We start from the raw sequence: 20,324 nt of genomic DNA on the forward strand, positions 1-20,324 counted from the left end.
AAACAGTGGCCTTATGCAAATGGATTTCAGGTGTTCATGTCTGGCCTCCTACAGAGGATGCTGGGGTCAAGCTGAGGCCTGTGTTGAACAGTCAGACAGAGCCAGCCGTCTGCGGTTAATAATCCTGCACGGGCAACGCTGAGGACTTCTAAGCATGTTTTGCTTCAGTCATTGTGTTTGGCCTCCGGCACAGACCTGTTTGTGTGAAAAATGTCATTGTGGATTGTTTAAGGAGTCCTTGTATTACAATACAGCAAAAACAGAGGTTCATTATGTGTAACTGGAAAATATACTATAAAATGAAACTAAGACTTGTACACTATGCATAAAAGAATATAAAAAGATAAATAAAGATAATTTAAAAAAAAAAAATCAACGTAAGAAAACTGAAAATTGAGTCCTGCATGTCCCTAGTGCGGAATATTAACTGTAAATCCTTAAAACTGTTTATTAACAGAAGAAGAATAATAATAAAAGAGGAATAAATCAAAGAATATGAATGCAGACAGTTAGGAGGTCTCCTGCAGAGCCAAGGTCAGTGCCTGCCGAAAGGGTCCGAGGTTCCAAAGAAAGACCACAGACACAACGTACATCTAATGATACGAGTTTGTCACGAAACATCTACAGCGAAAACGCACCCACACAACATCGTGAGACACCACTTTTCCCATAAAGTTAGTCTCTGTTAAGCTTAAAGAAAATATACAGGGATGGCTGGAAATGCACCGTGAAGAATCACTTTGTTCCTGATCAAAGACAAAGGCATGCAAGGAGCAGTAAGACACAGGAAGAGTGGAAAAGTAGAGTGTCGTATGATAGGAACAATGGGACCCCCAAAGACAAGTGTTCACCTACTTCCCAAATCTTTTTTAATTTACATTGTTTTAAGGTGCACATTTACAGTATATAGGCCTTTGCGATGAATACAAGTGAATCCAATCATCCCAAAAAGAAGTAACTGTCTGATTTAATGGGTAGAACAGAGCATAAGTAAACAGGGTTTACACTGGGGGTTCACCATGGTACCTATATCATACAGCGAGCAACAGCGCAACACGCAAACACTCACTGGACGACTTACCCCGCGCTTGAGGCTCCGGAAGCAGTGCATTTTGGGCTTGGAGGTCATGAAATCGTTGAGGCGGAGTGAGAGATGCTCCTTGTGCTGCTTGGGAGACTGGGGGCCATTGGGAATAGCAGAGGGTGAGGGTGAGGCGGAGGCGGGAGGGGGTGGGGGCGGCTGGCGGGGAGATGCTAACAGGGACATAAGCTACCAAGTCGGAGAAATGAAGCAGTGGCAGAAGAGGAGGAGCGGAGCAAAACAAAGGATAAAAAGGGAACACGGGGTAAATAAGGCGCCAGAAAACAAAACACAAGGACAACAAACAGCATTAAACCCAGAATTCCATTCGCTGGGAGGTTGCTTTCCTTAGCAATTAAAATGAAGTCAGCAAAAGAAAGTTAGAAGAGAAATAACGCAAAAAGCATGTTATTGCAAGATACTAAAACAGAGCAGGTAACTGATACAATGCCCATGCAAGTGTCCCTTTGCTCCTTTGTGACATTAAAGGTCCAAAAGTAGACAGTTTGCATATGTGGAGGAATACGCCAGTTGAACAAAATCTTAATTCTTCACAATCCAGAACTGCTGGTAAATGTTTAATGACATATGGCACAATTAATGATGCAGCATCTGGGAATTTAAGCGGTCCAGGCATATATTTATATATTTATATATATATATTTTACCAAAACCTCCTTTGAGAGTAAGCTTCACAGCAGTGCTGAAAAACCTATCGTTTTCCAACGAAGAGAAAAGAAAATGTCAACAAAAGATCAACAGCATCATCAGCAGGAAAAGAAACATCAATCAAAACGGGTCTCAAAACATATCTTTCAGACTCACTTCTCTCCAGATCTCCATTTGCTCCATAAATTTACATTTTGTCATTTGCGGCAAATACCCTTGTATTTCCCACCAACTCTATGAGCTGCTACTCGTGGTTATGTCCCTATGAATGTTACCTATTTTAAAAATGTTGCGCAGACACTCATAATGTACACCAGCTTTACCGGCGACATCAGACAAACTGACTACTTCGTGACTCATGTGTCTGCATCTATGGCTTTCTGTCTGTTGGTGAAATACTCTTGTGTTATTGCTCTGGATAAAAGTGTCTGCTAAATAAATAAATGACGATGTAAATAAACGTAAACAGTTTTCTCTCGAACAAGGTTTGGGCAAACACAAAAAAAATGACCAAGGTCTGATATGGATAAGCGATATGTGTTTTCGGGTCATTCTCTTGATTCCAGTTGGTTGTAAGACTCATAATTGAATTAAGTTCCAGATTAGCTCATAGCAAACATTAGATTCCGCAACAAAACTTTCCTTGTCAAAAAAGGAGCAGAGAAAAGTTACTGGTCTATGTTGTGCTTTGAGAGTGGTGTTGGTCACAATGAAACTTTGTCTTTTGGACCTTCTACACAGCCTTCTGTTCTGTCAAACCCCAAGTATTTTCTCATATTATTCGGCACACTGTTTTACCTTGTCGGTGTCCAAGAGTGTCCTTTATAGACTTAATCTAATGTTCAGCCCTCTTTAAAATGATAAGCCGAAAAAATTAAACAGCACTAACAGTACAGCATGTACATGTCTGATGTAACGCCATCCCAAAGATCAGACTGTAGGTCTTCTATTTAAAAAATGTAATAATGAAATGCTAATAGACAAAAAAATTTTAGTGAGACTTTCCAGGTTTGTATTCCTGCTCTTCCAGTGATTAGTAGTAGACAGTTTTCTCCAAAAAGCAAGGAAATGTGAGAAGGGATTGCAGGTACATTACAAAGAAGAAATGAACAGTTATAAAACAGAGAATTTTATGTGATGCAGAAAATGGTTTTGAAAAGAAGCACCGGGTGATTAATACGTAGTGTTTTTTTGGGGGGAGGTGTATGGTAGAGCTCGAAGGAAACATTAGTGCATTAGAGCGATGGTTGACCATGAATTAACCGACAGCATAAGGAAAAAGAAAACACCAACAATCGAAAGAACGAATGGAAACACAGATATAAAAATGGGACTTGTAGCAACGGGCAATAATTAAATGTCAAAATAACACATGAAGAACAAAACCAACAAGAGAAAAAACATACAAAACAACAAAAAGAACATCAACAGCCACAAAACACAAAAATACAACTTTGAGCTAGCGAAAACTGTAAGCCCGAACAAAAAGGTCGACAGGACCATTATACCACAACACTCTGATGTTTTCCCAAGTACAACAGCATTCTAGCCTCAGATATCTTCCGAAGACAAAGGACCATCACCACCCTACTCAAGGACACCTAAGTTAGTTCCTGTGCGGGAGAGATCTCCGGGTGACATTGTACCAGTGAGAAGAGACTGAGTCCAAGAGGTGTGAGTACGCTGTCTTTACCTTGTTTTTCTTCATAAAAGGCCACAGTTTGCCTTTGCTCTTGTTGCCGGACTTCTCAACTTTGGCATCGCCCCGGGAGTTGGACAAGCTGGACTCTGATGCCGTCCTCTTCATCGCTTGCCCGTAGTCCTCAAACTCCACATCTCCGGGAGGTTCAAACCCAGACTTGTATGCTTCTACAACCTGCTTTGAATCCTGAGGGGAAGGAAAGGTGGGTGAATTGCTACTGAAGAAAATAATGCAGGATTAAGTGAAGGTCTTTTGCATTATTTTAGATTAACTCAAGTTGAGTGGTACTCTTTCCAGGCAGATAATTGTATATCATAAATTGTTGCACATGAGAGATTAAAAAAAACGATACATTGTTTATGCAACTTAAAAAAAAAAAAACCTTTTCTTGCTGTGAAACTGGTAATGACAAAATCTGATGAGGACATTGGTTCCTGTGTGTACATAAAACGCTTTGAACTGACATGTATTCAATGGCCTCACAAATATTAGGCTTCTATTTACACTTTTTGGTTCAATGGACTCCGCTGCCTTGGTCATGCCATCCAGACACTTCCCAACAATAGGTAGCACTTGTCGGTCAACCTCAGCGAAGGTCCTCATACACTGGCCAACCTTCTCAATGCGCCGCTCCTCCATCTCTTGGATCCTCTGGAAAAAAAAAAAAAAAAAATCAAGATGTTAAGACACTGGAAAAATATAATTTAAAACACATTCTACAATTCCACTTGGGTCATTTTATTTTTATAGATTGACACGGGTCTACCTTGTAGAAATCTCCAAGTTATGTCTGCGAGTTTGTGACCAAAGGGTCATTAACTGTGTGCTAGGTAATTCATCAACAGAATGCATCTCTTAGACATCTTTGTATTCTTGCCTGAAAGATTTGTGGTATGTGGGTGTAGTAATGCTCATTCTGCTCCTGGTTGAACTTCTGCAGGTAGGCTGAGTACTCATTCTTGCTGTCTGCTGCCATCTGATGTCTCATCTGAGCCTGCTGCCGAGCCTGGAGGGATGATCGGTGAAGAGGCAGGCTGGTTTTAGACACTAGAGAACTCTCGACAATATCACGTGACAGATCACAAACGCTGACAGACACAGTATCAGGTGGCAACAAACTTGACTAGTTACTATGGGTGCAGGCATTTCTTGATTAAAGCAGGTGAAATGAGAGGTGGACAGAACACAGAGGTGGACATCTAGTCATGCTTTTCAGCCAGATGGAGTCATTTCATTCAGAGGCAAGCAACTGATGGATATGTAGAAATGAGGGATATCAGCCTTTTGAAAAAAAGATCAGTTTGACGGAATTAAATGTAAGCAATAAATATATTACGTAATGTATTTATAAAGAACATTGTCCATACTATATACTAGATACAGTGTATACTTTTAACACTTCAGTTTTTATACTGTTTATATGCACTGTGCCCCACAGAGTATATTCCATCTCTGAATCATGTGGTGCAGGGAAACAAATGAAATACCAAATGCCAACTTTATTACTGGGGAAAAAATCTCTAAGTTTGTATTGCTGCATAGTTCATAAATCTTATTCTTTGAACCACCCACAATCCCACTCTGCTTCTTCTGCCTTTGTCAGTGAGAAAAGACAGCAAATACGTCCAACCACATCGGAATGCCACGTCCTCATGAGGCGCACCACCAAACCAGCTGCCTGGGGCAACTTTAGAAAGACCAGTATGCGCTGCTTGTCCTGAGGGGACCCCTAAAACACAGTTCCATTAAGAGCTGGACCACACAGTCAGTGGCATTTGGCTGAATGCACCTTATGTAACGCAGCATCTGTATGGCCTGAGGCTGCAGGTAAGAGAGCACTGCCACTGGCACCCTGAAGCTTCTTCATTTCCACAGCGTTCTTCTCAGCACTGTCATAACAGGAAAGATTAAATATGTGCCAGAAATATTTGGGCTTTCGAAGGACTCTTCAGCTGTGGTGGCTTCTGACTGATTTACAAACCTGATCCGATACGAAACTTAAACAGATTACGCAAGAAGTAAACAAGATTCTTGAAATTTTACTTAAGGCATATACCTTATGCAAAAACTAACACTGTTATATAATAATGTATAACCAAGCAGTAAATACAGGATTATTTCTTTAATGAAACGCAACTTGACGTATTGTGATTCTCACACCACTACAGCTCTTCTGGATTCCCTCACTTTAAGAAGAAACGAGGCTCTGAAAACTGGGACAGCATCAGATCTGGCAGCCAGGCAATGGACAATGTCACCAGGAGTTCAGCATCTAATTAACTGCAGGTTCAGCCTGGAGAAGGATACAGATTTCGGTAATTGCCTCTAATTTGGGAAACTAAAAGTGGCAACTTTTCATCCTTCACTGAGAATGGTATGAATCCAGCAGAAGACAAAACTGAACAAGCTCCCTTACAGATGTGAATTTGTCAAACCACTGCGAGTATGAAAAATATTTAATTAGTCAGATCAAGTACCCATACCCTGCAGTTTAGGAAAGTCAATCGAAGCAGTAAGAAGAACAGCACAATAGTGGAATACTATTGCCATACCTGTCATCACACAACACCTCTCAAAAGCACAAATAAGTAATGCGGGATACAAGCTACAGTAATATCACAGCACGATAAACAATGGAAATTACATAATTATCAGAAGGGAATGATAACGGTGGGAAACAGTAATTACCTGCAAGATAATTTTAGGTATGTTTAAACTGAGAAAAGAACAGCAATTAACTGTTCATTAGATAGCAGCCTTCAGTGGTTGTCCTGTTCAACTAAATTCAATGCAATTTGCACAGCACCCTTATTCACAGGGTGTCTTAATAGCACTTAATGGAAGATAAAGTAGGAAAACAGTAGAGAGAGAAATGCAACGGGTAACATTAGCAACTACAATACAAATAATGTGCATTTAAAAATAAAAGTGGGGAAAAATGCATAACCGATTAATGACAAAATGCTAGAGTGCAGAAATGAGTGCTCTAAAGACACTTAACCTCATCCTCCAAGAACAGTCCAAAGGAAACTGCGCTAAACAAAGCTGCCTATGTGCTTCCAAAAACTGGACTCCCAGAAGACAGGCACCAGCTTGCTTAGCCATGCAATGCAGAGAAGAACAGTGTGGGAAATCAGCAGGATGTGGTTAAAAAGTAAAAAGAACAACACGTGATGCAGAGTCCCGTATGACCAACAGTGAGTGGCGTGTGCGCTGGTGACTCAATGGGCTGCATGGCACAGCCCTAAAGCAGCACTTTAGGAACCTATGAGGAGCACTTGAATGCTTTAGTATTAATTTTCACACTATCATGAACTGGCTGACTTTAGTGAACTTAACATATACTTTCCTGCTTCTCAATATGTGTAAAGTAATGATAAAGTATATTTGCCAAAAGTGGATCAGCATTTAGCAAAAATACTTATTTTCAGAAATACAAACATTTTCCAGTTAATTTTTAATAGCGTTTTATTCGGCTGTTCTTCATTTTCTTCTTTCATCCATTTTCCAAAATTTCTCTCGGTTATGGAGAAAACATGACCTGTATAGTTGGTAGCTAGCAGTAAAAGAAATACCAGATGGAACAGGAGTGTGGGGCCAGATGAATCCAACTCACCAAGTGTTTACATCTTACAGCTGTTTACTGTTTACAGTGTCTTTTTTGCATGAGTGTTGGTGATCTATATCAGAATGATACATTTTAGACATGTTCCAGATCCTTTGACTGCACAGAGACTGGTAGCTGTTGCCAGTATATTAAACAGAAAGCCTTTACAGACTATCTTATTTATTAAAGCCACATCTGAAACTTTTACAGAACATCACCTGAGAATAACTCAAGGGTATTTTGTATTACCAAACTCTTACTGTGACTTAGATGTAAAATTAACCTTGGAGTTATGAACAAATCAAATTGTTTCACTTCAGGATTTCAGCACGTTGAACAGGGTAAGAAAATAACATGACAGAGAATGACTGGGATATGATTTCAAAGAAGTACTAACCCTAACCCCAGTCCACTTTAAAGACATCTATTTACACATAAGCAGTATAGCCCATAAACACCTATAGTATTTATATAGTTCTACTCGAAGCACTAAGGAAGATGGATGCACAGCCTCCTCCCTCAATGCCAATCATCATCAGATTAAATACACCGGGACTGCACTATGCACTCAGCCTAAAGTACTGATACTGGAGAAACATAAAATAACCCAAAAGGCACCATTTTGCCATCAAAATCTCCTCACCAAACCAGAGGTGCTGCTGTGTCACGAGGAAAGGCACAAATACTAGACATGTGGGTGAGCCATTGTTAATGGGTTTATGAGAAAGTAGGTTTTTGCTGGAATGCAAACCTTTGAACAAAGATTACTGACCACATCTCCATGAAAATACCTGGAGCATAATGTTCCATTTCTGACATTTATGTTTGTATAAAACCAAAACTGAAAAGAAACCCCTAATTTCTAAATTGTTGTAGAACTGGGGGGATAAAAATAAATGTATCATAATTATTTTAATTCAACCATTAAGCAAACACAACACAACCATCAAACCAAGGCTTTCACCTCTGTCCATAAGCCTGTGACATCTGGTAAATTGTAGTAACCTTCCCAAGCAATTAATGGGACAGCTACAAAGCTAGGAGAAAATATAATTACATCTAAAAAAAAATTCTCCCTATGCATTTCTTTTATAAAGATTTACTAACAATAATATCCTGAACTTAATTTTTCTTTGTAATTCAAAAGCTCAATACCCTATTTACAGATGAGCCATGGAAGCAAGAACATGGAGCAATGGTGCTAAATTCATGCTTTATGAGGAAGTTTCACATAAAAATAAATATTGTGTACAAATGAATGGGTGAATAAATGGCTGGGGCACCAAATTAGGGACAAAACTGTAATGTCAGGACATCTGTGATTCACAAAGATGTTCTACAATAAATGTACTTGGCATGCAGAGGGGACACATACGTAAAAACGTAGGAAAAGTCCCATGTAATACACTGAGAAACACATATAAAGGATGTGGAAGCATAAGACAACACATGGACTTTTTTAACATACACAGTTTAAGCTATCCTCCCTGGCAATAGGTGATCCATAGCCATAAATAAGACTACATAAATATGTCAATAATGTCAGCAGAAACAAAAACTCCATTTACAGGGTTGGTTAGATATACTGTATCTGAATGTTTTAGAGGCACATTACCGCACGCCGTATTTTACACCTTGTGAATATGCTGTCAATCATGCTATGGCACCTAAACCTACTGAATTTCTTGAACTTTTTCTATGGTTCTTAATATTTTCCCTTTCATGTGCTTTTAGAACATTATCAGATTGGAATGAGTACAACTGTCCTTCAATCTAATTAAAATAAGATTGTTAGACTTCGAGCATCACTGAGTACACCTTCATGGCTCAGTGAAGAGAAACAGAAGATCAAAGAATCTGGAATGAAAAGGGCAGAAACTCATTTTCCCCTCATTCCCTTTCACCAGGAAGATACCACAGTAAACGCAGCTCAGGTCCAGCATTAATATGGTAGACAGGTGACAATACTCAGGTTTCATTACGACAATGCTGATACTGAAGAGTGACCAGGCCTTGGTGTGACTGTGTGTGCACGTTGAACAGATAAACAGGTCCCCACAAACATGAAACACGCTCAGTAAACCTACCTTGTGGGAACATCGCTTCAAAGCATGTTAGAAGACAGAAACATACAAGTTAGCTTCAGGGCACTCCTTCAGTCGCAGAGCATACACTATCAAGGTGGTGGACGCCTAATAAAAACAAACTGCATCACTTATACAAAAGGTGGTGTGAGTTAACTCGACTAATTCTGAGCCTGGAAGTGTGCAGGAATTTTTTTCTTTACAATCAGGGAATTTTCTAGAAAGAAAGAAAAAAAAAAAAAAAAAAACACTACTGTATGACAATAACAGGAAATCTGAGTTTCTTATAAAACTTCACAAGGATGTCCACTGATTTCTAATCAAACCTAGCATCTAATTTTTATTTTCGTATTCTTAATCACTATTAAACACAAGTCAAAGAATGCTATGTATTTCAGTTATAAAACTTCAGGTACAGCCAATGAAAACAGATATTTTGAAGTTTTCTGATTCCTGGGAAGCCTCTAGTTTCCATGGATGTTTTTCTCTAATGTTTGATCCTTTTAACGCCTATCAAAGGGTCATTTTAAAATAATTAAAATAACCTAAATGAAGTTCACACTTCACAGTAACACCTGAAATTGTATTAATGTATGATTTTGAACTGTTTGTACAGTTCACAGACGTACACTTGGTTTTAGAAGTCAACTCTTGCAGGAGGTATTTGACAGTCATTGCCTCTTAATTGATCAGATGTCAGAGAAAGCATAAAATTCAATCCTAAACGCAAAATGTTTCATATTATTTCACAGCATATGAAGGAAACTATCATCATCAAATGTAAGATTCATACTAAAACATAAAAGTGACAGTTAATGCGACATGGACTTTTTTGCATTTCATTAAGGATTTGAAAGTGAATTCCAGAGAAATATAATGTAACAAGTGCATGTATTCAAGCTATATAATGGCTTTTTTTTAAATTCATAGATGAAACTATGAATTTAACAAGATGACTAACATTCAGTGCATAATACAGCGTAGCATGCAGAAACACAACAGATGCTCGAATCAGTGGAAAATCTCAATGTCAGGGCGGTGAAAAACAGTTTTTTCGTTGTTTTTCCTCGGAGCAAACCCAATTCCACATTGTTCGGAAAATTATAAAGCAAGCTCACGACGCGCACCCACAGCTGCATTAAATTAAACTGAATATTAAGAAGTTGTCCGCGAAGTCAGTTTCACAGTACAACAACAGCCGACAGGAGGCCAGGTGCAGGGGAATAGTGTTGTATAAAAAATATAAACAAACTGCACAGTCAAACTACGACTACACTGAACAGAAGCATCACTTTCCCCCTTCACAGTTGTTTACGACATTTCCGAAACCATGTCTAACCCTTTTCTTCAGAGGAATGGCAAGTGGGAAGTTTGCTGTTCCTTCAACTGTAATGAGGCCGGATAGTACCACCGAAGCGTCAACGTTCAGCCGTACCGGTCTGTGAGATCTGGCAACGGAGTGATCCAGCCAGAACCAAGATTTACCTTCTGTTTACCGTGTTTATCACATCATCAGATGTTTGCACACATACAGTACAATACAGAAAATTTCTGCCAATAGATCACACTGAAAAGAAGTAAGTTCAGCAAAAATTAAGTTCATCAGTGAATAATATAACAAGGGCCCATACCACATCTTACGGAGAGAGAACCTTCCTGACCTCCAATTGTTCACTAAAAATGCACACTTTGTTCACATTCTTATGGGAAAACAACTGGAGCATGTCAGAGATCACATCGCTTTGGCAGGCAGAGGAGAAAAGCTGCTGACTCTGTGTATGTCGGAGGAGGAGTCAGTAAAGGCACAGATTTATCAATATGATGTCAGTCCTGTACTTATCATGTTTGAGTCCTTTGCCAATTTAAGTACAGCACAGGTTCATCTGTTTTGCTTTGCAGTGAATAGCCATACACATGCACGATTCCATGTACAGCTGGAAGCAAAGTTACTTTGAGAGATATGGTATGTAATGGTGTCTGTTACACAATCAGGGTTTCCCCAAATCTTTACAGACATGGAAGTCTGCCATACCTGAAATTCACATTTACCTGCCAAGCTTTGTTGCTAATTAAGCAGCAATTAAATTATGGTTATAATAACACAGCAAGATTACAGAAGCATCAGCCACAATGCCATTTAAACTCTATTACTATAAATAGCAATGTGTTTGCTATTGTACTATAACAATATTGTATATTCCTGATTCTCTTAGTTACCATAAAGGAATCGGATAAAAAATTAAATAAAGGTAGCTAAAATAACACAACTCACATAAAACATTGCCCCGGAAATGGAAGCATATAGTTTTGGCCCGGCTGGGAGAAATGTTCAAAAGAAGCGTTAAATGAAATGCACCAGTGAAAGAGGGGGAAACGCAGTTATCTCATTTCTCCAACTTCCCTGTGAAAGCAGCATTCCTGCACGGAAGCCATTGTGGCTCCTTTGGCTGTGCTTCCAAAGCGGATACAAAGTGCCCTTGTTGAGCCCAGTATCTGCATTACAATTCAGGCTAAATACGCTGGTAGCTATACTTTGCAGTAGTGGCACCAATGTGCGGCACAGCTCCTTAGGCTGTTCAGCCACTCATCAATTCAGGCAGAACGTGAGGTATAACAGAAATACTTAGGTGCCCATGACAATTGATTTCGAATACAATATATTAAAACGCTGTTCTCATTTTTACAGGAATGCCACACAAACATTATTGGAAACAGCAACAGGAAAAAGTCATAAACGGTGCCGGAAAAAGAAACAGAGGAAGTGTTTTCATGGTCACATTTTTATATATCGCAAGTATTTATCTGACTTGTGTTCTGCTGCTGTAACATAATAATTTCCCTCGTGGGATGAATAAAGTATATCTATCTATCTATCGATGTCTGAGGTAGTTGTTTCATACAATCATGGCAAAAAACATTACACACGCACACAGAAGCCGCTTGTCTCTTGCTGGGTTGTGGTAAGCTGGAGCCTAACCCGGCAACACAGGGTGCAAGGCCGAAGGGGGAGGGGACACACCCAGGATGGGATGCCAGTCCGTCACAAGGCACCTCTAGCAGGACTTGAACCCCAGACCCGCCAGAGAACGGAACCCGGCCAAGCCCGCTGCGCCACCGCGCCCTCAACATTACACCACAAATGTAAAATTATAGTACACAAAGTGTCAGAAGATAATGATAAGGATGATTTCAACTTGTTTGTGGATTTAAACTAAAACAGTCAGCAAAGGATATTTTAACTTTCAGTCTCCCAGCAGACTTGCATGGACCTGCAGTGATTACTGTAATTTGGGAGAAGCACATCCGTGTTCCAATGGTGGACCTTAGACACATGTGCCCTTTCAGTCTGAGAAGCACACAGGTCTACATGTGGGATGCAGTAACAAAGAGGCACTGTGCCATAACCAAGCACTGAGCCCAACTGCCCTTTGCTGCAAACCCATGTTAAAGCATCTTAACGCTACTGCATCAAATGAAACTGGGAAATCATAGCCTTCAAAATAGAACTGAAGATATGTTTATTTTCAGCACTGTTCTCACAGCACAGTGACTCTCATACAGCGGTAGGCTAACTGGGCGAAGAGACCACAACGTGCAATGTCCTACATGCGCTTGACAATGGGGGCCTGATTCTGGCTGGAGACAAAAGCCAGAACACCTAACTAGGCCCAGGACTCACCTTTTCCACATCTGCCTTGGTCACATTGATGTCCGCGTCCATCTTCTCAAAGTACTGTTGTGCTCGGTCTGCCTCCTTGCAGTCCCTCTCGAACCGCCGTTTACTCTGAAAGGCAACAGTTGAAGAATAAGGTGTCTGTTGGTGCCCCAAGGACTGAAATGACCACGTTCAAACCAAAATTGTCAAGTTTTAGCTTCTCTTCTAAGTGCCCTTTCTGACATTTGGACCAGCAGTGGACCATACACCTCTGTGGTCACTTCCCTGACCTCTATACAACTCTGCTGCTACCAATGTCCCATATTGACACCATAAGACCTTGTCCAGTCAATGACTCCAAATAACCCTGGAAATGAGTCCAATCCATTTCTGCATTGCTCTGAAGTAGCGTACAAGTCAGTGAGTGTTTTTAGATACATGACAGATGGGAATCTTTGCTGCACTCTCATCAAAACATTGTTTATTATTCTGTGTCTACATAATGTGTACACAGCCAAGATTCCCTAATTTTTATTCATACAATGAACCAATTGAAGAATCAAATGTCCGAAGAACAAGAAAAGACACAAGGACAAGTGTGCTATGTTTCTTTTGCTCAGTGGGGAGTCAGAAAATAAGGAGTGGAACACTGAACCCTTTTAGTGTTCAGGGGTGGCACTCCTCCACATATTTGCCACTCCTTCTGTCCATCCATCTGCAATTCCCAGATTCCTCCAGGCCTTCATTCCACACCAGTGAGACGCAGATGCAGCCAAGGACAGGGGGTGGCTGGGCTGGGGTATGTGGGGCTCCCCTCCAACATCCTGTTCACTGAAACCCTCCACTACCTCTAATCTCATCTCTGGATGTCTAGCATTACACAACAGTGAGTGTGCTTTAAAACCATTCCCCTCTAAGCCCCACACCTCCTACCAACTGTAGTTATTAATTCTCCAGATTCAGCACCAGTTCAATTCACTGACCCATGACTTCATGCACTGACTCACAGCACCTTGAACTTTAAATTGTTCAGAGGAGTGGTTAGGTGTTCCTGATGTCTTTGGATGCTGACAATGTGATGAACACAGCTCAGATTCAGATGTTTCAGGTCAAAGCCAGACCCAAGAATTGCTTTCATCATCAGAGCCAGCCAGGTCCACCCACACATTTTTTACGAAGTGTCCAAAATCACAGGACCCTTTGTTTTTAGAAAATTAACGAGGGACAAGGTGCTTTGTGCTGCGAAGCTCTGTTGTGAAAATAAAAACTGAACACTGACCGATTCCAGTTGTTTCCAGGAGTTCTCAATGTGTTGCTGTGCTTTGCGTCCATCGTGGAAGTGCTGAAAGAAATCGCATGAGACAAATATGTTAAGATACAATCTCATGTCACTTGAGGATAAACCAAAACTCATCTTCTTGACTGATTAAATTTGTTCTCTTTGTATGAAGCTAGTTGTACAGTAATGTCAGATCATTTATTAGGAGTCACACAGCATTCTTATTCTTAATTCACTCCATTTCAGCACAATTTGCAGGAACACTCATTCTTCTTTTTCTTGAGAGTCACATAACATCTTTTCTTGTACCTCGGTATCGTACCTTCATCTTTTCACGTATCATTAAGTTCATATCTGGATGAACTTGAAAACACTCCAACCAACTGAATGGTCATATCTAAATGCTGCTGTCCTATGCAGAGGTTGTGTTGAGTTTAGACTGTTTTGCACAGAAATTAAAAATGCACTCGGACTTTGATCTTCCCTCAAGCCTCCTGTCGCTGTGTCCTACCTGATTTCTTGCAACTAACATTTACATTTGTGTTTGCAAAACATTTAATAAATGCCAAGTACTGTGTCAGAGGAGAGTCCATGGAGGTCACATATCAAGCAGACAACACCTTTTTGAAAGGAGCTTTAAAAAACATGAAGGCAGACACTGAAGAGATGGTTAGCTGCCTTATCTTTTTGAGCTGATTCAATGGGAACCATTGCAGCTGTTAGCCCTCTTATACCTAGGTAATATGGAGCAAATACTTGACGAGTCACATGCTCCCAATTCACAGGAAAATATTTACAAAGTGAAACTTTACACCATTACATTGGTCATTTGCTCCAAGGTTAAAGTCACTTATTAAAGCCACGCATAGATTCTTCACACATTGTCACAGTATGCACATGGAAATAACTTAGCAAATAATTTGACATGTTGAAGTATGAGGCATGGTTTGCTTCTGGACACTGATGTGCTCTGAGGGAATAGAGTTCCAGACTTGGAAAAAGCAAGCCTATAATTCATAGGGGAACTCTTGCTCTATTATTACTGTTGGCAAAGTAACAGACAACCACCTGCTGATGGAAATCCACTTTAATGGAGCAAACTGAACAGGTTGAAGGAAGAGGAAAAATGACCACTAACTTCACACCTAAACAGATATCACTGCAAATGACTTATTTACATTGCTTAACCTTAAACCATATAAAAGGGACACTGGTAAAAGTGCCACATGTGCAGTTAATAAGTTACTTTAAGACTCTGGGCCATCCTGTTTAGTCAGATCACTGGTCCTGACTGGTCAGAACTAGATATGGTAATGATATTTGTAACAATAGAAGCTGTTATAGTAATAAATTTAATAATTTATTCCTTCAGATTTAGCTGTTACATAATGCTCTCAGTTGGTTCCCGGTACTGTGGAAAGACACATTTAGTAGGAACAGTTTACTACCAGGAAAATCTTACATAATTGCTTGTGAATTTTTAGAAAAATCTGTCTTGGATCCGGGTAAGATATCAAGGGTTGGAGATGAATAGCAGTACCAACACTATTGGATAACACAGGTTTGTCTGTTCAGTTATCATGGATGGCAGCTATCATTGTGAAATGCCTGTCCCATTAGAGGCTATAAAAGTTTCACAGAGAAGGGATAATATCTGTTTCATTTACCCACCAAAAGCATCTATGAGATGGAATTACAAAGTACTGTAAAAAGGACAATGAGAAATTCTGGTGCCAGTTAATTAGACCAAAGTTCCAATTTAATTTACCATTTTGTAATTCTGGAAGAAGTGGAATCACTGTCGCACTGAAAAACATTTGTCAAGAAAGTATTCGTCACCATGGAAATTATTTTAAAGGTCAGGTATGTGAGCCAGAGGCATACAGAGAGTAAGAAAATATCCAGAAAACCATTATATTTAAAAAACTAAGAAAAAATTTTGTATACTAACTTACTTGATGTTTTTTTCTAGAATGCTATAGTGTCCAACCCCATGGAAGAATATGCCATTTGTTATAGTGCCAGACTCACTGTAGGTATTAACATCACACAACACAAGAGGTAAGCAGAAAAACGACTGGATTTCTTGGAGTGGGCAAGTGCTGAGATGATGCCAGGAGCCTACTGAAATACTCCAGCTGAACCCCAAACACTCATTCCTCAGAATGCAATTTACATTCTGCTGCTGTACAGTCTTCAGTCACAGTTAGTCTATTTTGCCAATTATTAGTATTCTTCCTAAGATGAAACTTTACACTTGTGCACTATAAAACAACAAAAGTCATAACACATATTGAAATTAATTAAAAGATGAATGAAAGAATTAATCCCTTTTCGTGCAGTCCATACAATTTGTGTAAGTGAGCTTTAATGTGGATCTGTGAATCTTTATTTGCCATCTAATTCCTTAACCACACAATGCAAACACTGGACAGCCAAATATCACCTCTAAACCCTTCGTCTCCCTAACCTGGTGCTCCATTCGGAGCCTAAGATGACACCACCTCAGACTTTTCCCGTAGAGAAGCAACACGTGCTCCGAGGCTAAACTCGGCCACTCTGCCACCCCAAATCTCAGCAGAAGGCAGTGGAGTCTCAAATTCCTTACAGTAGTCTTTTCTGGAAGCATGAAAAGCTGTCCTTGGGTAGTTATCCATGAAACATCAGAGCAGGAAGTGACACAGATGTGCCCCCTCCAGAAATCCACATCTAAGTGACAAACCCACGCTACTTTTAGTCCAGCTAAATGAATAAGACTGAGTAATGAGAAATGTCTTCTTTGTTTGTATCTGTTTTTCTTGCCCTATGCCTGTGTTAAAGCGCTCTGTGTCACTGAATGAGCGCTCTATAAAAATAAACTGAGCTGAACTGAATTGTTTCCCAAGAACAGCAACAAGATCTTTGTGTGGTGTGTATGAAGTCAGTGCAGTGGTACACCTCAAACAGGATGCCAGTAAAATGGAGGACCATTAAGCATACATTTACATTTACTCATTTAGTGGATACTTATCTCCAAAGCAACTTACAATGTTAAGCGAGTAAACAAATATTTACCCATCTATATAGCTGCGTAACTTTACTAGAGCAACTTAGGGTCGGTCCCTTGCTTAAGGGCGATACAGGTGGAGATGGGACTTGAACCTGTGACTGGAGGGAGCAAAAGCAGCAGCTTTACCCACTATGATATCAGCTACCCCTTACCCATTCGTTTAAAAAAAAAAAAAAATCTGTCAGTTCATTTATTACCTGCTTGCTTTAATCTTGCCGAAAGCCTAATATTTACTGATATTTACAGTACAAGAATTATTACAAAGGAGCCTTTGTACTGACGTATTCGGACACAAAATTCAAGGCTTGTGCTCATTTTAAGACAAAAAGACATCAGAAATACGTAAATTTAGCTGCATCTACATAATGGTCCAGCTACATCCTGAATTATGCAACTTACAAATAGAGGAAAAGGGCACCATAACTCACTGAAAGAAGACTGGACGGGTGTACAGTTTACCCAGTGCAAAACAATAAATAAGTGAGCAGACAGACAGACATAGAAATGCTTTCAGACGGAAATGTATCGAGGGCCACGCATTCACACAGAGCTGTTTGTGACAAGAGGTTTGTGCCCTGCCACTTTCTCTCCTAAACTCAGCGCACAGTGTTTTTCCATTAAGATATTCTTGACTCGTCTCTCATTGGCTCGGACCCCAGCAAAACATCTGCGCGGAGGGACAAGAATTCCTTTTTCCAATGAGCTCACAATATGCTCGGGTTCTACGCTTCCCAGGCCGGCCAATCTTGACACCAGTGAAGCATCTGCACTTGCATAGAGAGCATTCCTGCCCACTGACTTGACTCAGAGCCTCAATGAAAAAGCCATATTTTACATCACGCAGTGTTTCTGCGCTGAGCTAAAAGTAAAGTATACATTCAGCCAGTTATCAATAACCGCTTGTCCAGTGCAGAGTCACAGTTGTCTGAGGCCTAGAGCACGAGGTAGGATACGCCGCGGACGACACGCACGCACACACACAAGGAATCATTCACAGACTCACACTACGGGTAATTGAGAGTCTCCAATCCACCTGAAACACATCTTCAGTTGAATATTCATAAACTTCAAAATCTGGAGTTATAACAACATTCACCTGAGAAATTGCCCAAACTTCCCATTATTCATAACGAGATATGCTATGGATGCCTAAGGCATAGTGTCACTGCCTGAAATGACCAGGTCACAGCCAGAAATATGATGAATCTTCATAATTCACTAAGAAAGAAAGAAAGAAAGAAAGAAAGAAAGAAAAAGAAAAAGATTTCGGTTAAAGTAATTATTATCATTTGCTTCTACAATGAGAAAATCAGACAGGAGGCTCTGGTCCAGCAGTACAAAATGTTCTGACAGTATTTTTTATTGTTTTAAAAGAAAGAAGTTTCATGACCAAGTCAAGTGAATCCAGCTCCCTTCAGCAGTGCTTGTTTTTACCATTTTTCTGAACAGATTGATTTTTCTGTATGAGTCACTGTTAAAGTTTAGGCAGGTGTAATGAAAGTATCATAAACTGCTTTAGAGAGGAAGACAGCACATTAACATTTATAATAAAATGTAATAAATTAGGCTGTTGACCAAAAGGTCAAAAATTCCAGGTTTAAAAAATCCAAGCAAAAAAGGTCAGTTACTGGACTTTTCAAAAAGGAAAAATTGTTAATTTACATGTTTCAATGCAAAGTAGAAGCAAAGCTGGGGTGTGGTGGCAATCTGCATATCAGTTTCAATAAATTGTAACTGAAAGTAGGGTAGTAGAACCACTTGTCCTATATGGGGTCACAGGGAACCAGAGCCTACCCAGTAACACAGGGCATAAGGCCAGAGGGGGAGGGGACACACCCAGGACAGGACGCCAGTCTGTCGCAAGGCACCCCAAGCAGAACTTGAACCCCAGACCCACCAGAGAGCAGGACTGTGGTCTAACCCACTGCGCCACTGCTCACTGTAAACAGTAACCCCAAATTAACTTCATTTAAATAAACAAAATTAACCAAAACTGTTAACTGTTTCTTCACATTACACCACACTTATTCCATTTAAGTAACTGGTACTTGTTTCAGTTTTAAAATCTGCTATTTTTGTTTTCCCCTCAATTATTATTGCCATTCATTGGCTTCTTTTTACTACTTGGGGTGAAGCTGCAGACATTTTAAAAGTAAAAAAAAGGGGAAAAAAAAAGGAAGCTTTTTTGCAAATGTCACTTGAATTGTGGAGTCTAAAACATCTAATAAATAAATGACAAATACTGCCAGTCCATGGACATATCGAATAGTAGCTCCACGGGGGGACAAAAAGCAACGTAAAGGCAGTTTCCACGATCAAACCCCAGTGATTCTCAGTGGCTGGTTTACGATCTCACAAGTTCCATGGTTACAGGTACAAATATGCCCTGAACAGTGTTCCTTTACTATTTACTCTGTGTTTGCGTGGGTTTTTCCTCAGTGTACTCTGGGTTTCTCTCAAATTCCACAGAAATAATCACTCATGTGAATGGGTTCCTTGAGCTGTGTGCGCGTGTGTCCGTATTTGTGCTGTGGGAGTACAATGCAACAGAACACGTACGCACCCCACCTTATATCTTATACCCTATATACTGGTTTCTTTCGATGAGAAAAAATTAAGATTAATTCCAAAATAATCTAAATTAAACTAGCCTCTTTTAGCACAATGCACACCATCTGTTCCCCTTTTAAATAATTTCAATAAAACTCAATTTAATGCTATTGTTCTGGACTGTTTTATGTGGTTATAGTAATGCTAGCCAACGACTATTGAGAAGTGGTACATTTTTAGTGTCTTTCATTATTCAGTGGAAACCACAGCGTGGTGGGTTTTCGGACTTTGTGAAAATTCTTTTTCTGACTACAGGAGTTTACAGACCAAGAGGCATCTGGCTAACTTCAATTGCTAAAGACTGTAGTATGTAAAAAAAAAAAATTATTTCAGTTATTTGGTTATGCATTTTTGTACCTTATCATTAAATTCAGCATTAAAATACTGATGTGTGTGTGTGTGTGAGTACTGAGTACTGAGATATATGTCACTCTAGAAGAATTTTTCCTCGGAATAACCTGGCACACTGTACAGCTCTGATACTTTTTTTTTAAAACATTTGTACTGCAGTTTTGGGAAAAATAAGGGATGTTCACTAGAATTCTGAAAAATGAGAAAAAAAAATGAAAATGTGTTTCATTAATGCAA

At 39.7% G+C, this 20,324-nt stretch overlaps 1 protein-coding gene across 10 annotated transcripts in view; it reads right to left on the reverse strand.

The window, feature by feature from the left end:
* Positions 1 to 20,324, reverse strand: part of LOC108927263 (formin-binding protein 1-like) — a 67,826-nt gene that overhangs the window by 17,756 nt on the left and 29,746 nt on the right. For 3 of the 10 annotated variants that reach the window (XM_018740455.2, XM_018740454.2, XM_018740453.2), the window contains exons 5-10: positions 14,078 to 14,140; positions 12,823 to 12,927; positions 4,330 to 4,458; positions 3,957 to 4,103; positions 3,444 to 3,638; positions 1,082 to 1,177 (exon numbers count right to left, since the gene is read on the reverse strand). In XM_018740455.2, coding sequence (XP_018595971.2) covers positions 1,082 to 1,177; positions 3,444 to 3,638; positions 3,957 to 4,103; positions 4,330 to 4,458; positions 12,823 to 12,927; positions 14,078 to 14,140 — 735 coding nt within the window. Of the gene's footprint in view, positions 1 to 1,081; positions 1,271 to 3,443; positions 3,639 to 3,956; positions 4,104 to 4,329; positions 4,459 to 9,146; positions 9,162 to 12,822; positions 12,928 to 14,077; positions 14,141 to 20,324 lie in introns of all 10 variants that reach the window. The other 7 variants (XM_018740452.2, XM_018740450.2, XM_018740445.2 and 4 more) reach the window with 3 other exon arrangements.

The sequence above is a fragment of the Scleropages formosus genome, chromosome 6 (genome assembly GCF_900964775.1).
Source record: "Scleropages formosus chromosome 6, fSclFor1.1, whole genome shotgun sequence".
In the NCBI taxonomy this organism is placed as follows: Eukaryota; Metazoa; Chordata; class Actinopteri; order Osteoglossiformes; family Osteoglossidae; genus Scleropages; species Scleropages formosus.